Below are 23,321 nucleotides of genomic sequence, written 5' to 3'. Positions count from 1 at the left end.
GTGTATGTAGATGGGGGTTGATACTCCAGGTAAGGAGACATCATCCATGTGGGAAATCTATGCAATCTCTCCTCGTGGCAGTGACATTGAAGAGGCCATATGCTGGAAGTTCTGTGTACGAGCGTGTGTGTGTGTGTGTGTGTGTGTGTGTGTGTGGGAATGTGTGTTTAGAGAGACAGAGAAGGAGAAACAAAGTATATTTATAGTGCTGTGCAGTATAAAACGGAGTACTGGGACTTCTTTTTCAGGAGTGGTAACTTTAAAGGTTTTGTTAGAAAGTCAAAATTTTGTTTTCAAACACAAAAGCGTTCAGATTCATTCTCCGCCTTCGGGACACAAATCTGCAGTAATAATCAAAGGTCGGCTTGCTGTATCGCACGGCCTTCTTCAGCTTTGGAGCTGACCAGGTAGCTAAGTAAGTGGAAAAACGACAACGTCCTTCGCAGCAAAATCACAAAACGCAAAACTTCAGCTTTAATTCTATTAGAGTTAAAATAATTTGTCATTAGCCAATTAAAAAACTAAAAAAGAAAATGTATCTGCAACAATTTTTAACTGCAAATAGCGGCAAAAAAAAAAAAATCACTGGTACCGTCAAGCTTTGGGCGGCTGGTTAGAAAAAAATTGCCAAATGAAGACGTCACATTGAACTCTCTGAACTTGTATTGGCAGTTTTTTTTTCTTTTACCATTTTCTGCCATTTTTTTGAGCAAAATTAATCAATTAATCCAAAAAATAATTGTTGGTCGTCTTCGATTGTAGCCCTAAACTTTATTTTTTCCTGGAAATTGAATTCGTCATGCCAAACATTGAGTGAAATCCTCATAAAATACGTAAACATTCACACAAACAAAGACAACAGAATCTAAATTAGAACGGGGATAACACTTTTGAATAGAGCACTGACATCAGTCCAAAGTTGCCAATTAGGAAAAAGAGTCTTGAAGTTTTTGTTTTCAAATGTAGATTGAGATCAAGTTAAACTATTCCACAGTTTTGAGGCAAAGACATTGTCGCAGTAGACCCGTCGCAGAACTAAAAAGAAAAAACAATGCTTTATAGGCACAATACATATAGAAAAGTGGCATTAATATGTAGTAATTAGTATTTATATGTAGTATTTAGGTTTATGTCAGACAGGCTGTGATTTAGGTGTATTTGTAGCAGAAGCTGAAGCCAGATTTTAATTAATATGAATGTTTTTATTATAAAATTACGTTAGAATGTCCTTTAAAAATGTATTTTGCCGAACGTCTTTTCTCAATAACCGACTGCATTATTCGCAGCATGAAACCCGCATTTACATTTCAGAAACGCACACATTTTTTGATGACCTTCATTTGTGCCAAACGCTGTGTCACGCGCATGTTGTTGTCGCTACTTAACACTTGGGCGACACACGCTACCCCATTTTCCCGCTCGCATGACCATTCATTTCCCAGACACCTCGGCGGCGGACTAACAGTGTAATCTATGTGTCAGGCAGGAAGGGGCACTCAGTTTAAAGCTGATAGAGTTTGCCCCAAACAAGGACAGCCTATCATAGAAAGATTAATGAACTAATTTCATGCATGGCTCCTTGCCTCTGTCCTTCTGCGCTTCCATGTTCGACTGTGTGTTCAGCACCATGATTTACGCCGCGCTGCTCGCTACAAGCTTAACCCCGAGCTGAACAATAATATTTCCCCTCAGTGGGAAAATGCATAGTAAAATACAGGGAAGCAGATTTTTTTTAACCCTTTACTTATTGAGGATAGCATGAGGTCATCGTGGAGAGCTGCTTCTTTGAATATGCATTTTAGTTAGTTGGGTTTTTTTTACATGCTGGTAAAAATTTATTGCGCAGAATTTTGGGCGCTTGAAAACATATTTCATGGTTTAGAGAAGAGGTGGATGGATTCAGGATTTATGTAGGGAAGCAGGGGATCTGCAACACTGCCAGCATTAGGAGGCATGCCAGAATACACACACAGGCATGCACACACACAAACATTTGAGATTTTAAGCTGCTCTGGTGGGACGTTTTCACACCATCACTGTTTGGCTCCAGAATAAAAACAAAATAATATAAATAAAAAAATTTAAAAAGAACAGATGCCACTCAGGTCGGTCATATCAAACAATATGGTCAGCCCGTGTGTAGACGCTCTCTTTCTTCCAATGTGGTGGACAGAGTGAAACCTGTGTGTCTGCTGCTGCGAGGCGTCCACTGCGGGACGGTCTGGGCCTCAAAGAACAGCAGAGCAGAGAAGGCAGGTGACCTTCACGTCTGTCTGATGAGTCCTGCTTGTCTGCTCGGTTTGTACCATTTTTCTGCGCGGCGGAGCAAACACTACCCCATTAGATATTAGGTGCAATGCGTTTGTGCGTGTGTGTGTGTGTGTGTGTTGCCAAGGGAAGCGGGGCAGGTTGAGGAGAGTCAGGCTGCGCTTAGAAAACTCTATGTCTCTTTATAATAAGAGGGGGGAAAACCAAATTATGAAACTATGAGGCTATTTCTGTCTGCGCGAATTGGTGGCTCGTGCCATTATTTCATTTCGACAGATTTGAAAGGACCCATTAGAAATTTCCATTAAACCTAACAAAAAAACATCTCCCCAGCGTTACTGTGTGCTAAGTGTGGAATGAACTACTTTTTACATATGCCACAATGTACTATCCCACAGGGAATCCCCCTATCTGGCTGCGATGATGTATTAACTGTTAGCACGCCGCTCTCTCCAATTCCCTCAGATGGGAGAAAATATACCTTCCAATTGACTATAGGTGCATGCTGATTGCTAACAGGATTTAACATGAGCCCTGTGAATCTTTTATAAACCACAACAGCCTCAGAATGAAGACTAACATAATGTTGTATCGCTCCATCTCGCACTATGTTAACAGTCCTGACTGATTAAAAATGCATAAGGAATGTCTGGGACCCGTAAGAGGAGGGTTTATTTTTTCATGCCTCATCTGGAACAGGAAGGAAGCAGAGGATCAATAGATCTGATCTGGGCCCAGGGGTAGAGGCTATCTCCTCCTCCTCCTCCTCCCTCCAGCCGCTAGCCGTTAGCAGTTAAAAGGGAGGTTTCATGTTGTCCCGGCCTGATGACTTCATGGCTTTATATAAACACTTATGCAAAGAGGCGGCGGAGGGAAAATACTTTCCGAAACCACAACACCAAATTTTAAAACAGGGGCGAGCCCCCGGCAGCAAGAAGTTCAGAGGAATCTGGTCGGCATTAACTTCTTGTTAGTTTCAGACATTCTTAACATGACTCTCCACTGTTCTCACCCAAAAGCGTGGAGGGCTGTAAGATCAGCACCGACTCTGACAGACAGAGGCAGCAGTTCTAGCACTGGCCCAGGACTCATTTCATGCTTTGTTTGAGAGGATGTTATTGAAGCCGCTGCGAGTACAACAACATACAGAGGCTGTACTGTACTGAGTGCCTTGAAGAGAAATTGTTGTCCGACAATAGCAGCAGGAGTCGCTTTTATTTGTTGTCCCACATAAGACAACATTTTTCAGCAAAGTACATAACTTTTCACATAACACTTTAAATGGCAAATAAAGAACTTTGTGTCCTGTTTGACTGTATATGTGTATGTGTATGTATTTGCATCTATGTATGTATGCGTGTGTATATCGAAGGATTATTGGGGTGCGGGGTGTTTTTGTCCTTTGTTTGTGACCGCCCAAACTGACCTTAAAGGACAACACAATTCCATACTGTTTTACTTTGTTTATATGTGGCGGACCCTGCCACCTTTCCAGCTTCAAACAGTGTTCTGGGGACCTTATTTTCCTCTGAGAACAGCTTGTTTATTCAGTTATGGAAAAAGTAAATATTTCTGGGTTGGTATTATTACCTCATTAATACTGTAAATATTAAAATTCTGAGTTTAAATTTCTTCTCCAGGACTTTTAAAATGAATAAAGCTTCAGTGGCAATAAAAAATAAAAAGCTGACACAAAGCTTTCTAAAATCCACCTCAAGTTTTTTTAAGCAGCTAGGGCTGCGATTGGCAATTATTTTCATTATCGAATTTTCTTATGATTATTTTCACAATTAATTGTTTCATCTATAAAAATGTAAAAGAAAAAATTGAAAAATGTCTTCACGCTGTTTTTTTTGTGCATCCAACAGTCCAAAACCTCAAAGACTCTTCATTTACCGTCATAAATGACAAAGAAAAGCAGCAAATTCTCACATTTAAGAAGTTGGAATCAGCAAATGTTTGTCATTTTTGCTTGAAGAAGAGACTTAAACAGCACATTGATTATCCATTATAGATGGCAACTATCAACTAATGCATAAGAACATGCAGCAATGCTAAAAGTCCTCCAGGAACTTTTATTTTTACAAGTCAAGTCATTTATATTTACAATTACATACAAAACCCAATTTTCCTCAAAAGCCTTTAAAATCTGTATCACATATGGCATCTTTAATCCTTAAACCATCGATTCAGATAAGGAAAACTTCCAAATAGCCCTTTAATGGGGAGTAAAAGGAAGAAACCTCAGGAAGAGAAACAGAGAAGTGATCCCTCTTTAAGACAGGAAATAGAAGAAGCCTTTTTATCTTAACTCCTATTCCCCAAATTTTATAATGAAATGAAAACTTACTCCCAGGTCAGCGCCTCTTCCTCCGCCTCTCCATCCTCTCACCGAAGTCCACCGTAACCCGGCACCGTCCTTTGGCAAACTAACCGGGACTATTGATTGGGTCATGTATTACCCATGATCCTCCATATGCTGAGTGTAACACCTCTCTGTGTCCATTAACAGCCTTCTGAAGTTTCATTCATTCATTTACTCCTGGCAGCCGACCAATTGTGGGCATTGTTTGCAAGATGTATGGGGCATCTGTTGACATGGTCGTTAGTTACCATTTTGCCTGAGAGAAATAAGCTGCTGTAGTATATCACCTGGCATTCCAACACATAAATGGTTGTGTCTGTAACATAATCTATCAAACTCAGACGAACCGGCGCGCTCCATCACAGCTGATGAATCTCTTTGCAGGACGTTCAGGCGATGATGGAGGAACGCAACGCTCAGTACATCTTGTCAGACTTTTTAGTGGCGATAATTTCCTTGATACTGCAGTTTTCTGGCTGTAGATTTACTGTCACGTGAGGTCCTTTGTGTCACTTGAAAATCTGTGCTTATTTTCATGTGAGGTAGTGAAGGGAGTTATGGCTCTTTGAGGGGTTCATATCAAAGAGGCATTGAAAAGAATTGGATCGGTCTCTAACGTATCACACATGATCCATGACAGGTTAAAGGGGCAAAATCAAAAACACATATTTTTCCTCTTACCTTAAGAGCCATTTATCCATCTAGATTGTTTGGGTGTGAGCTGTCGAGTTTTGGAGATGGAAGCCTGCATCTACTCATGTACGAGAGCTCATGCCATTGACTAGCCTCTCATTCACGAGTAGATGTAAGCTTCTTTCTGTGCGGTGAGAACGCAGGTGTGGTTCGGCTGAAAGAAAATAGTTCCTACGTGAAACTGCTCACAACAAGGTCTGTGGATTATCTAGAGTAATCGAGTCATGGTTTCTGGATAAAGACATTGCTGTTGAGGTTTTCAAATGTATTTCTTTGGCACTTTGAGCACCACAAGTTGAGAGTCACCCAGTTCTGTTGTATTCGAGAGAAGGTGGACATCTCTATGGCCGGGATCTCCAAAAATCAGCGACTCAGACCGAAACAGTCTAGATGGATTAAAGGTGCTCCATATAAGAAGAAAAATAACTGTATAAGTCAATAACAATGTTGCTTTTCAATTTCTGACTCAGGAAAGGTAAAAGCAGTTACTGATAAATATTACTATTTGGTTCATTTTCTCTTTGATTTCCAGGTTTTGTCATATCACTTTTAATTCTTCCAGCAACTCACTTGCTCCCTAGTTTTGACTATATTTACTGACTGCAGCTCTTTCCCTGTGTGTGTTTCATCCAGGTTGTTAACCAGAATGCCCTCTGAGGACCGACACCTGTCCTCAAGCTGTGGTTCTTACGTCAAAACCGAGCCTTCCAGTCCTTCTTCCTCACTAGTAGACACCGGCAGTCACCACAGTCCCAGCGGCAACTCCGACGCCAGCGGCGGCTACATTAACGGCAGCAGACACTCACACGCCCTCGACTCCCCGCCAATGTTCAACCCAGGCATGCTCGGAGGCGGCGCGGCCTGCCTACGACGCTACGAGGAGTGCACTGGCGGCGTGGTAGACGATTCACCAATCAAGTGCGAGTACATGCTCAACGCCATTCCCAAGAGGCTGTGCCTGGTGTGTGGCGACATCGCCTCAGGGTACCACTACGGGGTGGCCTCCTGTGAGGCCTGCAAAGCCTTTTTCAAAAGGACGATACAAGGTATTTCCTGCTTCTTCTGACAACTCTCGCTGGCTCACCTGAGCTGATCTCACATGTCTGTACACTCTCAGGTGGTTGAATATTCTGACCCTTCAATTCAGGTGTTCTGTCACTTTAATCACAAAACGTGCTATTGCTTTATAATTTTTCTAAATATTTTTATTGGCTTTACCATGACAGTTGTGATTGCCAGGAAAGCATATTGACTTGATGACGTTAATATGTGTCCCACGTGCTCCTCAGTGCAGTTATCCAAGCCTCTGCTCTTATGGGACTAATACAAGGTAGTGATTACGAGAGTCTACAGCAGGCATTAGGCCCAGACTGTAAATCTGTTCTGGGTTGTGATTTTTTTGATGCGTCTGCATGCGAATTGTATGTCTGGCATCAACTCTGCCATGTGTGGGAGCTGTTCCAGAATAATCACTTGGACTGACATACTGAGAGACTGCTGCAAACTCAGATGCAGAATTTAGAGTCGGTAGATGGGGGGTCAGACAGCAGGTCAAGGAGGCCTTGGCCACATTGTGTCAGGTAAATTTGAGAAAGGAAACATTTTATTTTTAAACTCCTCTGGAACCCTTTTATAGTTTTATTGTTTGTTGGCAAAAACAGTAGTTACTTCACTTGGTCCTCTGTGTAAAGCTTTCAGACGCTCTCTGTAATCACTTTTTGTGCTTCACTGTAGCCCAACACTACAGGTGTTATATCTTCCTGTTTCTGGTGTTAGACACCACAAATTTAAAGCAGTAACATAATTGACATGTTTGCTTTTAACCAAGTCTAACAATCCCTGGGCTGCTGCACAGATGCATTCCTAAAACAGGGAACCATGAAAAGGAGCATGAAGGCCAGTGACATTGTCACGGTGGTTCCTTTTTAAAATATCTTTAACTTCAGTTTCTCTTTCAAACTCCACACGGACTGAACGGTGTTGGAGAACTGCTTGAACGGAGACGGATGTGTATGTGTGTATTTACACGGCAACGTCCAGAACTTCAATGTGCGTCATAGCATGCCGCCAGAAGAGGGACCAAAATTTGCATGTCCATCTGGGTGTCACGTATCCATCACAGCTGATTAGAGCTGGAGCCAACGAATACCCATGACTAGTGCAGAGTTATTTGACGTGGGAATGACGATTGTACAAGTTCACATTGAATACAAAAGCCAGATGTTAGCAGGTGTTTGCTGTTTTTTTTCTTCCAGCATTTATGTCTGTTAATAATAATAATAAATAAATATACAAAAAGGCATTTTTAGATATGTGTAAATATAAATGCAAAATCAACAGCAACTCTGTATCTTTCTGACTGTTTTAAGCTTTCTGATTACTGGCTCAAGTCAGGGTGTTTCATTCCTTAAACATCTGGAATTATTAACACGATATATTCTTTAGGTGATCCTGAAAATGTGCAAACGTCAATTCAAACATTGTAAAAGGACAGAATGCAAACTTACTTTAATATCTTGGCCACATTTTGAATACTCATTGATGTTGAATTCTGGGTAATTTAAAGGCCGCATGTGTCCCAATCTGTGAAGGGCTGTTAACAGTGTACATGTGTGACTTTGTGTTGTCTTGCACAGATCTCCCCTCTTCTTCTTCTTCTTCTTCTTCTTCTTCTTCCTCCTCTCGCTCTCCTTCGTGGAGGACAGGCCCATAATGAACCTAATCTGTCCGTCATTCGTCCTGAGCCGCGGGAGTTTCAGTCAATAACAATCAGTGTTGGGTGACTGTAATTAAGAACCAGGCATTTCATTGGGAGAAAGTCGAGGAAGGAGGGTGGGAGGTGTGGATCTGTTCTTTGCCCCCGGGCCCCTCCAGCCCACACCCAAAGGGGGGGAGGGGGAGGAGATGGGGGGGCCAATTAGAAGCTCAGGCACGTGTTATCAGGGGCAATAACAGAGGAAGGGGAGAGAGAGAGATGCTGAGGAGTCCTCCAAATAAAAGGCAGAGGGACAAGGGACAGGGGACGTGGTCATTCTCTGAAAGGAGAAGCCGCTTTAATGGAATGGTAATCAGGAAGGGGGGTCCCGGCCTCGGTAAAGGAGGAGGACAAGGAGAGGTCCAGCTTGAGTGGAGATGAGCGCGTGGATAATAGCATGGCATAACAATATATCAAAATTTAGAGGGAAAATAAGAGAGGTTAAGGAAGGATATTAGAGTGGTTGAAATGTCCTTTGAGAAATAAAGGTGGACACAGGACCTGATTAACTAAGAGGGTATGCCGACAGTGAGCTTTTAGAGGTAGGCAATTTAAGACTATTGTGGACCCCTAATGCAAACCCCCCTCCCAACACACACACACACATAATCATGAACACACACGCACACAGAGGTTATTTGTGATCCATTCAGGTATAAAATGTTTCCTTTAATAATCATAGAAGTATTAGATGAATGTGACCTTTTCTAAACTGATGAAAGTCCTCCGTGTTGTATTTTTCTTTTTTACAATCACAAAATATGTTTATGAATAAATGAGAGACACTCGGCACTTAGGGATCATCGTCATTTTGTGTCAGGAGTACAGTATTGTTGCACAGGTTGCATTGCATGGTGGAATTGTTAGCAGACAGTAGAGTACACGCTGTGGACAGAGCTACTTCTCTATATAGTGGATACATTTCACACTCAGAGTTCGGACACTAGCTTGGTGGACATTATATAAAGTGAAGTAAAAGTAGGGATGCACGATTATATCGGCCCGTCATTTGTATCGGCCGATAAAGGCTTCAAAACGAAATATCGGCATCGGCCCAAAATGACCTTTCCTGCTGATACGACTGCTGATAAGATGGTGCTTGCATTACGGGCATGCAACGTGAACCTTCGACTAAGAAGTGTCTTATTTTTTAAATATTTTTTTCATGATCGAGACTTTTTATTACTTTTTCAGTGTTTAAACATACATTACAAATTTAACAAACCATATACAAAGTATATTTAAAAAAAAGAACATGCACATCCCTCTTGACAGCGTGCAACAGAGCCCATCACACACCTCATGTTGTGTGACCTCAAATGCAGAAGGAGTGGTAGGCAGGTAAGAAAAATAAAGTGAGCCGGTATCCCAAAAAAATCTAAATACAGGCAAGAAATGGCTGGCGACAAAAAGATAAAAAAAAGCTAGAAAAAACTGTGAATGAAAAAAACAAAGAACAAACCAGAAAGTGACGGGGAACAACAACCTAGAACAGCAAGGAAACACAAGGAGCAAACTCAGACGAACGATACCAGGAGGAAAACAGAGAGAGGGGAAAAAAGACACAAGGGCTAATGAGCAAATTAAACACAGCTGTATGCAGAAAAAGGCAGGAAAAGGACAAAGAGAGGAAGTGGTATGTCACAACAAGACACGAGGGTGAATTCTACATAATAAAACAGTAAAAGGCTAACCAAAAACACCATGACAGCTGTTCTTCTCTCAGTTCTTTGATTAAAAGGTGTTTTACACACATGTTTTTTTTTCCAGACATTCTGTCGCTATGCATACTTTCGTGTGTAGTTCATTTACATTTTGACATATTCTTGTTTAGAATCAATATTAAAATTGGGACAAAGTCATTGATTTTAATTTTTGGTAGCAGTTCACATACAGTATAATACATTCTGCATACAGTTCGTTCGTAGTATATGTATTTTGCCTCTCAGTTTAAAAGACTCCCTGAAACCAGCAACAGCCTGTGCCAACATCCTGGCGTGGTGCCCCAAGCCCCTCACTGTGCATGTGACCCGGCTGGCAGCGTCGATGCCAGGGATCCTGACAAATGTTGGCACCTTCTCCTTGACCAACAGGGGATTGTGACTGTGTGTGTTGGGGGGGGTTGGGGGTGTAGCTCTGGCAGATCTGCTACAGACAACACCTGGTTTGCTGTTTTTAGGTACCATTAATACATCACTGGACTTACGGGACATTGTTTAAACATTCAATCAAGGGACTTGGAAAAGAGGATTTGTCATTGGATTCTTGGGGACACGTCGACTTTTGAAGTGACGGCGTAATGAATCCGAATAAAAAAAAATGTTAAGCGGAACTTGTTGAGGAAATACAGGCAGCGGTTACATGGCAGCAGATTCAATATGTCTGCGTTTCTGGCTTTTTTTGGACCCGAGTGATTAAATTGCATAGGAAATATTTCCATAGTGAGCCAACAACTGCCCAGACGGACTTGAATAATACATCGAGCTTCGCTACATGATATGGCGAGTCTGTTGGTTTTTTACCGGAGAAACATTATGCAGAGCGCTCGGCTGTGCGTCCATCTCTTAGCCCTTGTGTTGTTGAGGGAGGGCAGCTTTCCCATCATCCTTTAGGTGAAGAAGGATGGGCTGGACGGGGTCGTGCTGAGCGTTCGCACAGAGGACGCTCTGCATTAATGAAGCTAATTTATCTGTGAATCAAAATGGGGGTGGGACTCCAGGGCGGGGAGGTGCTTTTTACATGTCCCATCAAAATGCCACTAAAGCCTCCTCTCCTTCAGGAGTGTCACACGGGGTCACCTTGGGACAGGTGTGTACGTGTATGTGTGTGTGTGTACGCACACACACACGTGTTGTGTCTTTCACTGTCTTTTCTGCGCCTGTTGTTTACCATTTCTGATGTGGGCTCCTTTTTCCATGCAACAATTCTGAAACTATTTCCTTCTGTTTGTTGATGTGCACCTTTTTATGCTCACAGAATTAATGCTGACATGTTTTTCTGACATCCTCTTCAGGGAACATTGAGTACAGCTGTCCAGCCACCAACGAATGTGAGATCACCAAGAGGAGACGCAAGTCGTGCCAGGCCTGCCGCTTCATGAAATGTCTTAAAGTCGGCATGTTGAAAGAAGGTGAGGACTGATTTTTATTATCTGCTCAGTTTTGTTTGTTTATGTTTTTCTTATTTCAACGTCAGTGCTGAAACAATTGATTTGTCGATTCAGCAAGAATGTGACATGGCTACTATTTTGACAAAATGATTGTTTGGCTCAAGTATCAAGTAAAAAGTGCTGTAGCTTGTCTCTGTCTTTGGATTTTAGACAAAACAAACATTTTGAACAATTCACTGTAGGAACCCTGAAAACTGGGAGGCAGTTTTCACTGTTTAGTGATTTGAAGAAAATAGATTTTATCACATTAACATGAAATTAGGATTGAAAAGACAAAAAATTACTGTCGTCAAGACAGTCATGAAATCTTACTCCCTTTCTTCTTGCATTTTTGGGTAACACTTTATAATAACCATCATTAATAAATGGTAAACAGTTATTTCAGTGATAATAAATAGAGCCTGACCAATATGTGCCAATATGAAAACTCTTTTTTAAAGATTATAATGCAGAAAAAGATGCTTGGAATAATTTAAAATGATTAAATTCCCAGGAAGTTCAGGAGGTTTTGGTGCACTGATGTCATTTAAGTTTAATGTTAAACTGTAAAAATCCTGCCTTTGTTACATTTCTTTGCAGAAATCATTGCAGAAAATGTGCAGTTATTGGCCGATACATCGACGCCTGAATGTTTTTACTTAATATCGGTGTCAGCATCGGCCCCAAAAATCAAGTATCGTCCAGGCTCTATTAATAAACAGTAAAATGCTTTATAAAACATTTATTAAGTGATTGTAAAGGTTTATAAACGTCACTTGCAACTTAATAATGGCCATCAAATAATGTTTATAGATGACCTACACTGTATTTATTAGCTATTTACAGAGTATTATAAAAATCAGCTGCAACTTTACAACAAACAGTTGCTTAATTAATGTTTTTTAAAGCATTTCATTGTCTGAAGAGTTGATTAATACAACCACAGTTAACGAATGAAGCTCTATCATTTAGGGGTATATTTATATTAAGAAATAAAAGGTTTTATCTCTATCTTGAGCTCAGGAGTGAATATTAAAAATTTTGCACATAGTTGTCTCGTGCCAGCGAATCTAATACCGCTGAACAGTCTTACTGGGGGCTATAAGACTGGTCAGTAATCAGATATTAAAGCCAGCTGTGGCCTCGGGGAGACACCGGTGACATCACCCACGAGCCTTACTTACCTCTCCTCACACGGCCGAGCCGCTCAGCGTTTAACTCAGACAGCTTGAAAAAGCTGCTGAGTTGGATGTTCCTACGAAGGCCGACTGAGAAGTGTAACAGTACTCCTGAAAAGCACAGGCTGTTCCCCCAAGACTTCCCTCTCCCCTGGGCTCTGGGTGTCTCTCTCTCCCTCTCCCTCCCTCACCCTCTCTGTCTGTCTGTCTCCCTTCCCCTCCCTCGCATGGCGTATTGATCCACTAAATGCTTTCCGAACATCCCACCTCACTTCCTGCATGTGTTGTTTCTCCTCCAGTGCGGGACCTTTGGGAGTACAGAGGGAAAATATAGACGATAGATTTTTCTTTTTCTTTTTTTTCTTTTTTCAGGGAAAGAGTGAGGTTTCTTTGTTTGTTATTTTGCATTTGTGTGTTTAGATAGAATAACTGGTGCAGAGAGTCTGTCTGTAAGTTATGCTTTTGTAGAGAGTATTATACCGGGGGCTGAACTGTGACTTTTTCTCCTTTTTTGAAGGACTTTTATGCAACCAGTCTCCTGGAAAATGTCTTTTTTTTTAAGAAATTTTGGTCTGTGACACCAAATATCAAATGTTCCTACTTCATAAATTTCCAGAGCTTATTTGTTAAAATATTTTGTTCATAACACCACGACAAAATAGCAGTAAAAAACAAAAAGAAACCCTGACTGAAACAGTTTTTATGCTGGTGAGATCTATTATATTAAAAACAAAAATGACATATAAATATAACACAGTGACTTCCATTAAATTCACAGTGTTGGACCGGTGCACTTTAACATTATTGTTTTAAGGCAACATTTATATTTAGAAGTCTCCACTCACATTTTAAGCAGAAACAGAAGGTTATTGCGTGAATGGTTTCATGCACACTTTGTTATTAAATTTCGACTCTGGTGCTGGTTCTGAGGGCTAGCAAGCAAAGTGTTTGAGTATAACTACTACTGTCATACAAAACATTAAAAAAAACATGTCATCGTGGTAAATCCGAGAAAATATCAGAAGCTACAGAGCTGCTTTGGGAGAAAGGGACAGGTGAACAGCAACAGGAAGTTAGTTATTGTAGTTTGGATAGTGATTTGACCCGCTTATCAGCCGTTGCAGCAGTGATTGTGAAACACAGCTTATAGAGTTAGCATCAAAAGATTAGTTTTCCTTCTTGGAGTCATAATAAAATCTGAATACTAAAACATGATACGTGTGACTAACACTCGTCCATAAATCCACTTAGAAATCATAGAAACAAAGATGCCTCTTATAATTAAAGAACTTGCCTGACAATTATCGCGTTTTTAAGTTTTCCCCGGTGTCAAAATGATCCAGTGATAGTTGCTTCTACATTCAAGGGTACATTGCAAACAGGGACTTCCAATAGCTCATTCGGCATACTTTTAACGGTGCCAATTTGCTCTGGGCTCAAGGTGCAGGCCAACTAACTGACTCCTATACTTCCTGTTTACATTTTCATAGTAGAAACTGTACTTCCAAAACTCAGAGGATGATTTTCTACCAATAGAAGAGAGACAAAAAAAGCACTATATCAACACTTACTTAAAGTTTAGTTGACAAATACTAGCATCATAGTTGTGTCTATCATTTAAGACTTACTCAAAAGGACATTATTTGAGCTCTCATGGCAACATTAGGACCAGCATAAGACTCCACTAAGTACAACACGGTTTCCCAGTTTAAAGACAAATTACAGCAGGTTAAGTTCTGGAGTTTAGCCCACAGCCATTCACACTGATTGTGTGAAATATATCCGCACATAAAAAGGAGTGTTTAAAGAATTTGTTTATAGGCTCCACTTAGAGACACAACAGTCGTAAATATCCTAAAATAAAATCGTGGTCACACAGTTTTGTTGTGTTCTGCCAACACCAAACACGTCTCATAATAGAAGCCGGCAGCAGTTAACTGCAATCTGTGCTGGTAACACAAGATTGTATGTCAGGCTCTTGGTTCACTTCCACTAGTACAGCTCCACTATGTACTGACGTAGCTTGTGTTTGTTCAGCGCAGAATCAAGGGTCATCCATTGTATTGCCATTGCAACACTATTTATACTTGCGCCCCACTCTTGATGTCTTCATCCTGGCCCAAATATCTCACACCCGGGCTTTGACTCTCGGCCAGAAAAAACAACGTTGCTTCAGAAATAAAGCTGAAACTATTAGCGCATGCTTAGAGGAAAAACGGCAGGGTATTGTCTGTGGCGAGCCAAGCTAAGCCGATGATGTGGACGGTCAGTGTGTGTGCGTCTATGTGTGTGTGTGAGGGGGAATCTGACGCCGTAGCCTCCACCGCCTGCCGCTCCTGAGACGCAGCATCACAGCCACCACGACATGTGGCACAGTAGGTGATTCTCTGAAAGTAATGGCATTCAATTAAAAGGGAAAAGGACATTTAATGGTGGCATAGTGCCGTGGCGCGGCCTCTTACAGACTTGGGGGGGCTTTGATCATGGAATCAGTGGGGGGACAGCGGCTTGCCCTACTTCATGTAATGAGATCACCATATAACAAGTGGCCAAGGGCCGGTCATGGAAAAGGAATAATCACATAGTGTTATATGAATGCAGATGTCTTCTATTCTACATTAGCATACACATATTGACCAATATATTAACATTTAATAGTTATTTCCTCATAAATCCCACAAGTTACAAACTCCTTGCCTCCTCGCTTGTCACAGTGCGGCAGTATCATAAGAAATGCCTCACACTGCGGAGAACTTATGTGATCAGTCGTTCTAAAAGTGTCTTAATATTTCCACCAGGACCCTCTAAGCTCCGCTCTAAGCATGCCATCCTGAATTATAAAGTGCCAGCTGCTACAGTTATAGACCAGCGCCATTGGTGGGCAGGGGAGACCCCTCCTCCCTGTAACACCTGCCGCTAATCAGCTGACTTCAGTTCTCAAACCCCGTTCGGTGGCTTCAGGTGTGTTCGGACTCCAGTGGAGGTTGAAATGACTCTTTCTCTCTCTCTGTTGAATATGCACAGAGCTTTCTGGTCTGAAAAGTGAAGCCAGTTTGAAAGTGCCTCAAACCTGCATTCTTTCTCCACTGGTTTCAAAAAAAGAAGTCCGATTGTATGTAAGCTTATGAGAAAATGAGCCTACTTCTCACTTGTTTTATTCTCTTAGTAATCAGTTTCCTAATGAGTTTAAAGTCGCAATCCCTAGTGTGCGGTCTTCTTCAACACAGCACGATGTTCGTTGTGTGAAATTATGGTCCCATTTGGATTAAAATAGACGATAAAGCAGGGTATGCTTTCGGACGTGGCTTCCTCGCGATAGCACGGCGTGTTGGGTTCTGAGTCAGATCCAGTCACAATATCTCTACCCTCTCGTCCAAAGATGGACACTTCTGGCAAAAAAAAAACCAAGATGGCGACAGTCACAATTCCAAATTCATTCAACAAGACACACGAGAAGCAAAATATGTCTCTAAGATAAAAAAACATTGTACAATTTATCCTCATATGCTTCATATTTGAGTTTTTGTGACGAGAATTTAATCTTGTATCTTGCGTCTGAGAGGAAAATCAAAGAGACTCATAGGAAAACAATATTGTTGATGACAGGCTTCTTTCCAGATCTGGCTTCACTGCTGTGCCGCAGCAGAGCGCCTGGATGAGCTGGGTGGAAGGTAGAGGCAGGCGGCTGTTTGAGGAAACCAGTGACCCCTTAAATGTCCAGCTGAGGCTGATAAAAGGTCACAGGTCCAATGGAAAAACTCTCACGTAATTACAACTCGCGGAAGGTATGGTGTCAGTGCCTACTGCCAGGAGTCAGTGCCCGCAGCTAATAGCAGTGCTAATATCCTCATAGCATTACTGTATGGTGTTAAATGATGCAGGAATTTTCTGGACCAAATTAGCGTTCTTTCACTTTGTGATTTGAGTCATTTATGTTATATTTAGCCCAAGAAGGAAGATTTATTTTGAGCTTTTCGTAGTTTTAGTGCTGCAGGAAAATACGCGTTGGTTCTTTGATCAAGTAATCACATCATCATGTTGGCAAATTAGCATGTTTAAAAAAATATGTCCTGTTGAAACAGCAACACGCAACCTCTGTTTGCTCACTGAATTTCTGTCACTTTCACAATTTCAATAAAAGACACTTCAGCCTTTTGCTCTTCTGAAGTCGATGCGTGCCGGTTTTAGTGTTCGCTCAGTGTTTCTGCGGTGTATTCTTTGCTTGTGGGGATTTTCTGACTCCGCTGTAATGTGGTGGATGAACACAAGCTGCCAGACTATTTTGGCAACCTACACCGCTGTCTCGCCCTCGGCCGACCACAGATAGGGATCAGCAGTCTTTCCTGAGCGAACGTGGCTACCGGGGTAACGTTACAGCCTTATTTTCCTCCAGCCACATACACAAAAGATTAGTAAAGCCATATCCAATATCACAGACTGTCAGGTCCCTTTCCAATCAATAGGCTTGGATCAGAAACCAATCCATACACTAAGATTACATCATCAAAATAAAGCAAAAGTCTGTACTGTATGGGTGCTTTTGAAGTATTAGCCAGTTCATTTAAGCAGCATGTGTCAGTTTAGACTGCATATATATATTACAAAATTCAATTTTTAGACATTTACTTCATATAATCTACTATTAATTTCAAATATTCCACTGCTTTTGTGAACTTTAGACTTTTGTAAAGCACCAAAGAGAATTGGTATACAGAGAGCTGAGATTTTTCTGCATATTTTGAAATCTAACACGTGGGTTTCATGTTAAATGCAAGTATCTAAAAAGCGAGAAAATGCCCTGAGAACTCTGAAAATGTTAAGACAGAATGCCCTCTGACCTCTTTCGCCTCTTGATTTGTACTTGTAACGCAAACTTGTCTGCCTAACAGCACATGTATGGGGCCTTGTTTGCGTTTTGGGGTGTCAGATATAGCTGGCAGACTGCAGCTGAGAGTCAGCGCCCACCCAGAGGCTCTGCGCTGGCCTGTCCTCACTGTCTGGCAGGTGATAGATCAGACACGGAGGCTAACACGTGTTCCTCTGAAGACGGGGATTTAGCGAAGCGCTGACCTCTTTGCAACCCTCCGATACACACACAACACACGCATTCATGTACACACATGCCAAATGTATATCACCCCTGACAAGTGACATGGAATCGGACCTTGAGGTACATGTTCCCTGCTGCTGGCACCGTCTCCCTCTACTGTATGTCTTTGTCTCTTTCCGTCGTTCCGACAATTTGTGTGAACCCCACAAACCGAACGCCTGCTGCACCAATACACCCGGGGATCCTGAATCGACCCGGGCATCTCCAGCCGTGCAGATGTTTTCGATTACAGGCGCATTTGTGGTCAGTGTGGCTCAGTAATTCACAGTAATACCCCTTGTGGACACGCCGGCTCAGATTTATGAAAAGTGTAAAACATGATAAAGAGAGCGATGCCAGTGTGCGCAGTTATGGGAGAACAACTCCAGTTTTGTCTTGTCAGCCCGTCGGGGGTTAGAGCAGGTGGGACGCCATCCTGAAACACCCCCCTCCTCCCCCTTCCTCTCTCTCTCTCTCTCTCTCTCTCTCCCTCTGTGCAGCCCACCCAGATTCTGCACAATCAAACACAAGCTGTCCGATGCCTTTAGCTCTTTAGCTCTTTGCAGGCTCGGCCCTCAGAAGTAGCTCTGGAAGGGCAAGGTCCCTGCGCCTTGTAAAGGGTGAGCGAGCGTGTAGGAGGGGGCGCACGCTGCATCCCTCTGATTTTTCCCAGCTAAAATAGGGAGCTCCTAATCTCCCTTTGGCAGCGTTAGCCGGCCAGCCAATTCTGACACATTCTCTAGAAAGAAGCGCCTCTGACAGGTGAGGGGCTGAAAATAGTTGCGTGAGATACATGCACACACACATGCGCATGTTCATGTGGTCACACACAAGCTTGATGCACATGTGTGATTAAATCTGTTCCCTATAGACTGCATAGAATGAATAAATCTGTTTGGCTTGGGACTTTTTTTTTGTTATTTTTATTTTTATTCTTTTTTTTTATTCTTTAAGCACATTTTATTACATATCCTTCTTTCCGCTTAAAGGGGGACTATGTAGTTTTTGGAGAAGAAATTCAACTCAGAATTTTTATATTTACAGTATTAATGAGGTAATAATACAAACCCACAAATATTTATCTTTTCCATAACTGAACAAACAAGCTGTTCTCAGAGGAAAATAAGGTCCCCAGAACACTGTCTGAAGCTATAAAGGTGGCAGGGTCCACCAAATATAAACAAAGTAAAACAGTATGAAATTGAGTTGTCCTTTAAGGTCAGTTTGTTTATTTCATTTTCTTTAGGCATAGAAAAAATCAGTCAATGAAGATATTTCTCTTCTGATTGAAATGTATTCCCCCAAACTACATAGTGCACCTTTAATTTGTGTTTTGTTTTTTTTTCTGCTTGATGTGTTTCCACAGTGTGCAGGCTCGTATCCACTGAGGACACGGAAGTCATGTTGTCTGTACTTTAGCTGAGAATGAGAGTGTTTTAACAACAGTGTGGAGACATGCTATAATTTAAACAAAAATGAACATATGGTGGGTAGTTTATTGGATTATTTCAGCATCTTTTGTACCAATATTTGTAGTTTTTACTCCTCGATAGATAATAAATAAAAGTTTCATTATTTCCCCACCAGAATTTGGTTCCTAGCCATATGAAGAAGAAAACTTGTTTTGTTTTTTTAAAGAAAATTCTGACAGAATAAATGAAATATGACAAATTCAAATTTATTACAACATGGGTGTTTGTGTTTGTGGGACTTAATTATACCTACAATCCTCGCTACAAACCTTGCTGTATAATTTTTAAAATTGTTTTCTTTTATATGGACGTAAAAGGAGGATTTGCAATTACTTTGTTAAAATGAACAGGGATCCAAATAAAAAATAAATATAAAAATGCATAAATGAAAAAAATAAATCCACATGACATGTACACACAGCGGCCACCACATAAAGGAAACCACCGCCGCTTCAATCAGGAATGTGCTTTAAGGTTGCGCAAGTCAATAAAGATATTGAATGTGAAAGGGAAGCCGGGGTCAGGTGGCCGTAAAGATTGCTCCTATACAAACATGCCTCATCGTCTTTCCATACATATGTACACACACACACACACATTCAAGGATGAGCTGTCAGCCAGTATCTTTGTGTCTCAGGCCGCCTCTCTCATAGTTATGAGCATACAGTACTGTACTGTGTGATCTTACCGAGAACATTCAGCACACACATTTCTACCACCACCCATTCCCCACCCTCTTTTACCCCCTGCATCCATATTTTGCCTGCCACACATTACGAACGGCCAGCAACCATAAAAAATGGATCTGAATGCTTTTAAGTTGATCTGCGGAACCGCCTGACCCCCGCGTCACTCTCACTCCCAGAGACACAAGCGTGAACCCGATTGTCTTGAAGCGTGGAGGCTGCTGTGGTTTTGGGCCTGAGGTGTGGAATGTGGTGCTGACGATGACACGAACCCCCCTCTCCTCCCCTCCCCGGCCCTCCACGAGGGGCCTCATCCAGCTGTCTTGTTGTGGTCAGATTCTCGGTACTGTAGCCGTATCACATGGGGAGGAGATAATCCCGCACTGGTCGGATCAGGCGCTGGCCGGGACAGGCAGGGCTGTCAGGGAGGAGATGTACACCCGATGCTGAAAGGGAGCGAAAGAGAGACAGGCGAAACAGAGATCTTGCAGAAAACTGATACATTCAGCCAAAAAATCAGCAGCTTGTTCTGTCTTATTCCCCTCCCAACCCTCTTTTTTTCCCCCTCTCCTCTCTGTCACTCTCTCTGCACTCCTGCTTTGGGGTCTCGGCCGTTTGCAGCGCCGCTAAGCTGTAAACTGAAACTGGTTAGCGCTGAGCTCTTAATTCTTGTCAGCGTCTATTAATTATGGGCCAGTTGGATGTTCCAGTTCAAACAGCCCCCGCGGATCTTGGAATTCTAACTCCGGCTGTTTGGTCACTTGTCGCTTGTTGCAGCCACATGACCCTGCAGCAGGGAAACCAGTGTGTGCGTGTGTGTGTGTGTGAGGATTGTGGTAGATGTCAGGGACATCAGCAGCAACAATTTGCAGTCTGACAAGTTTATGTTACAGTGAATTTAGTGTATGCACCTGCTTTATATGTTCCTGCAGTATATACGCACTTATTGTTGCGAAAGCCTTTACTAACTGCATATCCCTTTATTAGGCCTATGTGTGTCATTAGATAGAGAGAAGCGATTGGATTGATTTAATATCTGGAGTACATGCACACAGTTTCCTGGAGCACAATTTATAATTTTAAATTTACCTTAACCAAGAGTAATGGTGAGAACAACTACTAAAGCTCCATCTATCGCAAAACCCAGCTCCTATCTGCCTAACTGACTAATTAAAACCGCATCCACATGTGTTCAAAGAGCAAGAAGTCTATTTGCAAGGCTTATTGATTACTTTAAGGCGTACAAATGGAAAGCTGTGTTCGGAGAGGGGCTCTCGATTTAGCTTCAATCTGCCAGGCATAAAATGATCTCACTGTGTTTGCTGGGAAGAATGAGCTCCCTCTGGGCACGGTGGGTAATTAGGTTAGTGGATAGTCGGTGTCAGGAAATTGAAAGACCATCCTAATCGGATTCTTTTGTTTCCAGGGGAATCAAAGGAATTTATATGAGTCACTGGGAAATCTCACACGACTCAATTCCACTTGACCATGTAAAATCTGTTTGCTCTGCCTCGATGCTCAAACAACTTTTAATACGAGAGTGTAAATCCAGCACACAAGGTGCGTCCGATGCGGCCCGTGTCCTCTGAGAGGGCTTTCAAGATAATCCCAGATATGTCCGTTTGTATACTAACTAGATACTTACTCTCTTACATCTGTAACAAGGCGGCTATTGAACAGTCGCTCTTTCGGTTAAAAGGTCAAAAAGAAAAGAAACTCAGCAGCCCCCAGTTATGATATATGCCTTTTATAATGACTAATACAGAGGTAAATTACAATATTTTACAGACTACTTTAATTTTGGTATATTAGATTAGATTAGATGTAACCAGAAAAAAAAAACATGTTTGGGGAAAAAGTCTCATCAGTTTTATTTGTATTGGCTATGTCATAATGAATTTAAAACATATGAAAACATTGAAAAAAGTTGAGATTCATGACTCAGCAAATATATACAAAGAGGCTTTTATTATTAGAGTTAATTGTAGCTATATTGGAACATTTAATAGCATAAAACTGTCCATGTCTCATTTAATCTAATTCTAATTCTGAACCAGCAAACTTCTTAAAACAAAACACAACGCATACATTAAAAGTATAAATAAAAAAAATACAAGAATATAAGAAACATTAAAAGTAATACGATAAAAAGCAACAATGTACATTATGCAAATACAAAGTATCATATCAGTGTAATACACAGTGTCACTGAATCTGTGCGAGATTATACGAGGGCTCTTTCCTCAGATTAATTTTATTTTATTCTATTTTGCCAGATAATCCACATCCTTCCCCCGGTTTAGCTGCCGTGTATAAATGTATGATTTTATTTTTTGCAGGTGTGCGTCTGGACCGGGTGAGAGGGGGGAGACAGAAGTACAAACGGAGGTTGGACGCAGAGAACAGCGCCTACCTCGGCCTCACCATCCCCCCTCCTGCCAAAAAGCCATGTGAGTCCCACAGTTAGTTTTTTCTCTATCGCACTCAGATGGGTTTCTGAGTTACAGAATTGAATTTTGCTTTTTAAATCAAAGCAGCAACTTCTCACCTTGAGATATTTATAGAAATATTTTGACTTGGAAGAATAGAAGCAAAGTCATTTTACAAAATATGTCGCTAATGTATTATTTTTTCATTTATTTGTCATAATTTAGGCATGATCCAGCCTACGTTTTTGTTATTTCCTTCCAAAACATCTATATGCTGTCACCTAAAATTGTCTCGCATTGCATTTCTCTCTCCAATCTCTGCGTCCATCCTTCCCTCCTTCCAGTGACGAAGATCGTTTCCCATCTGTTGGTGGTGGAGCCAGAGAAGATCTACGCCATGCCTGACCCCACCATGCCCGACGGAGACATCAAGGCCCTGACCACGCTGTGCGACTTGGCCGACCGCGAACTCGTTGTCATCATTGGCTGGGCAAAACATATCCCAGGTAGAGAGACATGACTGCTAATTAATGACTGTGTTGTTTGGGAGATGGTTTTCGGAACCTATTAATTTCTGAATTTAACGACTTCACATAAGTAGTTTTAAAAGCTGGATTCATGAAATGCTAATTCACAGGTCTGCTGTTGGTAAAGCAGCGAAGTAAGCCCACATTTCTACTTTAATTTGCTGAAACGAATACAGTATGAGATTACTGAAGTAGCTCACTGACTGTTGCACACACATAAACAAACCCCCCCCCCACACACACACACACACGCACACACACATTCATGCACACACAGGATAATTAACATCTGCTACTCATCTGCACCTAAGGGAGAAGCTAGTCCCATATTCTAAAATCTAATCAATAAAGAGCAGCTGAAACCTTTGATTTGACTGGGTTGGGTGGGAGAGTCTGGGGGGAGGGGGGAGGATCCGCCCCTATGTCAATGTATTCCATTTCAATCCCAGACTTAAAGAAAGCAATCCTCTTACTTACTTAAGGATACTACACAGGGCCTATTGTAAAAATTGATTTATTTAGGCAAATACTGATGGATCCCCCCTCCCCGGTCCTTGTTGACGAATTCTTAAATAAGACTTGTTATGCAAATGTTCTCAGATCTTCTTTTCTTTTCATCTCTATCGGCTGAAACAGACACAGTGTGGTTGAAGGCAGCACAGGCTGGACTCACTGTAGCTACGCCTCATTGATCCAATCAGGTGTTGTGCA

At 41.7% G+C, this 23,321-nt stretch overlaps 1 protein-coding gene across 2 annotated transcripts in view; it reads left to right on the top strand.

The window, feature by feature from the left end:
- The window catches only part of LOC141018069 (steroid hormone receptor ERR2-like), a 39,378-nt gene that overhangs the window by 5,114 nt on the left and 10,943 nt on the right, over positions 1-23,321 (top strand). Inside the window, exons 2-5 of one of the 2 annotated variants that reach the window (XM_073492939.1) lie at positions 5,960-6,372; positions 11,095-11,211; positions 21,994-22,104; positions 22,428-22,589. In XM_073492939.1, coding sequence (XP_073349040.1) covers positions 5,960-6,372; positions 11,095-11,211; positions 21,994-22,104; positions 22,428-22,589 — 803 coding nt within the window. Of the gene's footprint in view, positions 1-5,959; positions 6,373-11,094; positions 11,212-21,993; positions 22,105-22,427; positions 22,590-23,321 lie in introns of those variants that run through there. The other variant, XM_073492940.1, reaches the window with a different exon arrangement.

This window comes from Pagrus major, chromosome 22 (assembly GCF_040436345.1).
Source record: "Pagrus major chromosome 22, Pma_NU_1.0".
Taxonomy (NCBI): domain Eukaryota; kingdom Metazoa; phylum Chordata; class Actinopteri; order Spariformes; family Sparidae; genus Pagrus; species Pagrus major.
This window is presented reverse-complemented; position numbering and strand designations above follow the sequence as displayed.